The sequence below is a fragment of the Frieseomelitta varia genome, unplaced genomic scaffold, assembly GCF_011392965.1.
Source record: "Frieseomelitta varia isolate USP_RPSP 00005682 unplaced genomic scaffold, Fvar_1.2 scaffold_417, whole genome shotgun sequence".
NCBI classification, from domain to species: domain Eukaryota; kingdom Metazoa; phylum Arthropoda; class Insecta; order Hymenoptera; family Apidae; genus Frieseomelitta; species Frieseomelitta varia.
Window position 1 is genome coordinate 36,032 of NW_025110165.1, and position 3,996 is coordinate 40,027.

Here is a 3,996-nt window from a genome sequence, read left to right on the forward strand (position 1 = left end):
TATATATATATAAAGATAAAATATTTAATAAATATTTAAAGATAATAATATAATAAAATATTATATATAATATAAAGATATATATATATAGTTATATTAAATAAATAATTAAGTAAATATTTATATATATAGTACGCATATATATATATGTGCGTACAGCAATGTGTTTGAAAAATTATCTGGAGATATATAATTCACAGTTTCTTGAAATCGAAGATGAATCATAGCAAAAAAAAAAAATCTGTACATATTCTAAACGTACTCGTAAAGGTTTGAAAAAATTCAGAGTAAAGCAGATACGTTTTCTCCTTCGTTTATTTTATCGACCGTGTAGCTCATGCAGTCGAACAATCATGCAGAATATAATCTTCTCTTCCCTGTCGTACGCAACCGAGAGAAAACGACGGTCTCTGTCTCGTTGCATGCTTTTCCATCGATCGAAAATTCCAATTCTTTTTTTTTTTTTCCCCCCACTGGTAAACGAGAATATTCGGCCTCGCTAGAGGCTTCGCCGACATTGCAGTAAATATAGCAGGACATCCTTTCGAACGTCTCTGGAGCCTTGTCTTATAAATAGATTTTATTGCACCTATGAAAATCGTGGTCTTTCGTTTGATAGCAACCGTAACGAAACACCAAATCCAAGAAAAACATCGGTTACGCGCGAAAAAGTTGTTGGCGATGACGAGGCACGTGCGGTGTGCACACGTTTGGTAATTTATGCCTGTTACCTGTCACTGGCGAGGATATAATGTTCTTTTCACGGTTTCAACTTGAGCAACGTTGGCGCAAAATAAATCATAAACACGTCGGTTTCGTCTTCTTGGAACGCATTTCAATGTCGCGGTGCATCGGACGAGCTGCGTGACGTGGATTGGCGTTCACGGATTGAGCTTTCTGCCACGAAAAGTTGGCGAAAATCTGTCGAATCGGGCACTATTTCCCCTTCAACTCGGATTTAGCACAAAATACGAAACGGGCTGTTACGTATTACGTGCGCGAGTTATCGTATGAAGCGATTCTTGAGAGCGTTACGCAAAACCGATCGTACGTGCCGTCCCTTTTTAAAGAAAAAAATTTCGCCACTAGTCTGCCTTTCGTCCTCTCAAAAAGCAAAAAAAAAAAATAAAATAAAAAACGGAATTCCATTTATTTAACTTTATCGTTGATTTTCTTTTTTTTTTTAATATGACGAAGCTCCAATCCACGACAGCTTTCAACATTAGAACTACCGACGTTTTGACGACACTATCTCTACCAGGACCAGCGAAATTAATTGGTCTTGAAAAACATACGCAATAGTAGAATATTTTTATATTTATTGACTTATCACTTTTATACAAAGGAATTCCATGTTGTACGTAGCATATTTTTGATATTAATTAATTTATCTTTTGTACTTCGACTAAGTAGCAGTCATTTTGGTACACGTAGCCGTGATACAAAAGTTATTTTGATTTTGAATAAATTAAACATAAGAAAAAATAAAATTCATTATATTATTCCTATTAGTTATTGCTGCAAAAGTCAATACGCCATTGCGGGTAATAAATGAATTTTATGATAAAGTTATCGAACCAGTCATTTTGACCGGTGTGGTAGTTCTAGTAGTATCTTTCCTCCTTAAACTGATTAAACATTAAACGACGTCGAGGAAACATCCGCTGAAAAGTTTTCGGCCTATTTTCGCGAATTTTGGCGAATCGATGGATCTATCAAGTTTCTCTCTGTGACTGTAAATCGCCGCGATTTATAGCCCAGTGTTTATTTTCTGATCGAGCAAAGCGCTCGCAGGCTTCCAGCCGATTTCGATGAAATTTCGTCCGGGGATTTCCCGACAGGATTCTCGACGCTTACGATGCGACATGTTCCTCTCCGGTTTTGTACTGTCGCGATGATCGGCGGGGTCCGCTACGAATATTTTTAGAAACGACAACCCAGTTTCCACCATCAGGATGTATCGTTCCATGCCGTTTCATCATGGACAAACGAAGAGAACACGTTAGGATCGATCTGACGGCCGAATCGATCCTCGATCGTTTCGCAACGATGCCGCCCGGTATGCGTTAATTATCATCGACTCGAGCCGAGTGAGCATCGGATTCGAAACACGACGTTGATACACGGTTCTGGTGGTTGATCGCCGCGTCGCCGGAAACAAATTGAGGCGGTGTATCCCCTTTATACTCGGGGATTTTGCAACAAACGAGAAACCGTTGGTCGGGTTTGGCGGGCAGGTTTCTATTAAAAGTGTATGACGCCTTGTGTCCTCAACCGCCGCGTCCACCTAATTGATAATGTATTTACAAATTCTGCGCGAACATCCAGTGACATCATGTTTTGAAATAATGTGCTTTTGCGGGAACTTGGCACCCGTTTCTTTTATCTATGCCACCTTTTTTTTCACTCCCCGCCAGCCCTCTCTCTCTCTCTGTAATTAACGAACAAACAAATGAAATTACACGTCCCGCGTGGATTATTCTTCTTCTCGAATAGTCCCTTTTGTTCTCGTCGGATGATGAAACCGGGTAATTTCGAGAGCGTGTCTATCCGTGAACCGACAAAACTGTTACAGCCGACTTATCAGAACCGCGAGGCGATCGAGGAGAGCATCGCGAAGAGTAGCGGCGGAGGGAAGATGCCCTCTCTGAACAATAACCTGTCGGAGTTGGACACGTTGCTCCAAGATCTAAGCAACGCTCGTTACAACGCTCATTATCAGGAAAGAGGTGAGCAGTCCAATCTCTCCCGCGTACATTCTCCCTATTATACGATCAATTGTAATCTTCACCGAGAGAACAAGAGAAATGTGTCGCATTGACCGTAGATAGTCGCATTTCCTCGGGGGGGATGAATGGAGACTCTAGTCCGATGCTTCGTTCGCCAAGTAGCATGTCAGCCTCAAGACCCACCGTCGACTCGTTGCTCGAGGAATTGAGCACCGCGGTGCCAAACGGGTAAGCTCTTTTATTCCTCCTCCGAAAGAGAAAGAAACGAGAAAGATCGTAGGAAAGAATCAAATTCAAACGAAGGGGGCGGGATGGACAGGTTGATTCTAACGCGATTTTCTTCGTTCAGAGATTATCCTCCCGATGGTAGAGTGAAAGTTACCATTCAGGAAACGTCCACGGAGATCCAACCCGTGTACGACGGTTACCCTTCTAGACAGCACGGATCGTTGAGTCGCAGCGAGGCCCAGAGAAGCTATACCAATGGTCACACCGCCAGTAACGCTACCAAGGAGCTTGACGATTTAATGGCTTCCCTCTCCGAATTCAAGGTACGCGTTAACGCTACGAAAAAAATTTGTCTCTTGTGTTGTATCTTGTGTCTCTCGATTCGCGAGACGCGTCGCATCCGGCGAACGACACAGTCTCCTACTACCTCGGGGGGACAATTGCATAATTTGCAGCGATACCGAGTGCGATAATGTTCGTAATGTTTGTTTATTATGTAAAATCACTACAGAATGAGAAAACAGTGCCGTTAAAACTATCCCTGCCCATTCTTGGCTTCCTAGGTTACCAAAATAACTTCCATTCCACCATCCACCATCTACCGCTAGTCAACCATCTACTTCTCTTTCCTCCTTCCCTCTCTGTCCCGCCTTTTCTTCATCTCCGCTGATTTTCCGCGGCAGGGGAGGGGAAATATAGAAGGTGGGGATTATAGAGATCCACGAAATCTCTCAAAGCTTTCAGCCAGTCTGTAAGCTCGCCTCTGCCAATCGACATCTCTCGCGGGTCCTTAACTTAATTTTTTTCAATCTTCAGCCGCTACCCTTGACGCTCCGCTATTTTGACACATTCCGGCTCTAAAGTAACGTTTCCCTCGTCCGCCCGATCTCTCGACTTCGCTCTGTCTTAACATAAAATTTTTTATGAAAACTCGCACGCTCTCTTCCATCCTCCCTTCCTGCTTCATCATACGAAAATGTTCTAAAACACGTAACGTTTCTCGCTACTCTGCGCTGGCTAGTTTCTTCTTCTTCTTTTT

The 3,996-nt window shown here is 42.5% G+C and overlaps 1 protein-coding gene across 1 annotated transcript in view; it reads left to right on the forward strand.

Moving 5' to 3' along the window:
• Positions 1 to 3,996, forward strand: part of LOC122531788 (paxillin-like) — a 12,270-nt gene that overhangs the window by 6,338 nt on the left and 1,936 nt on the right. Inside the window, 3 exon segments of the mRNA XM_043659992.1 lie at positions 2,576 to 2,729; positions 2,828 to 2,957; positions 3,079 to 3,280. Of these exon segments, the coding sequence (XP_043515927.1) occupies positions 2,576 to 2,729; positions 2,828 to 2,957; positions 3,079 to 3,280 (486 nt within the window).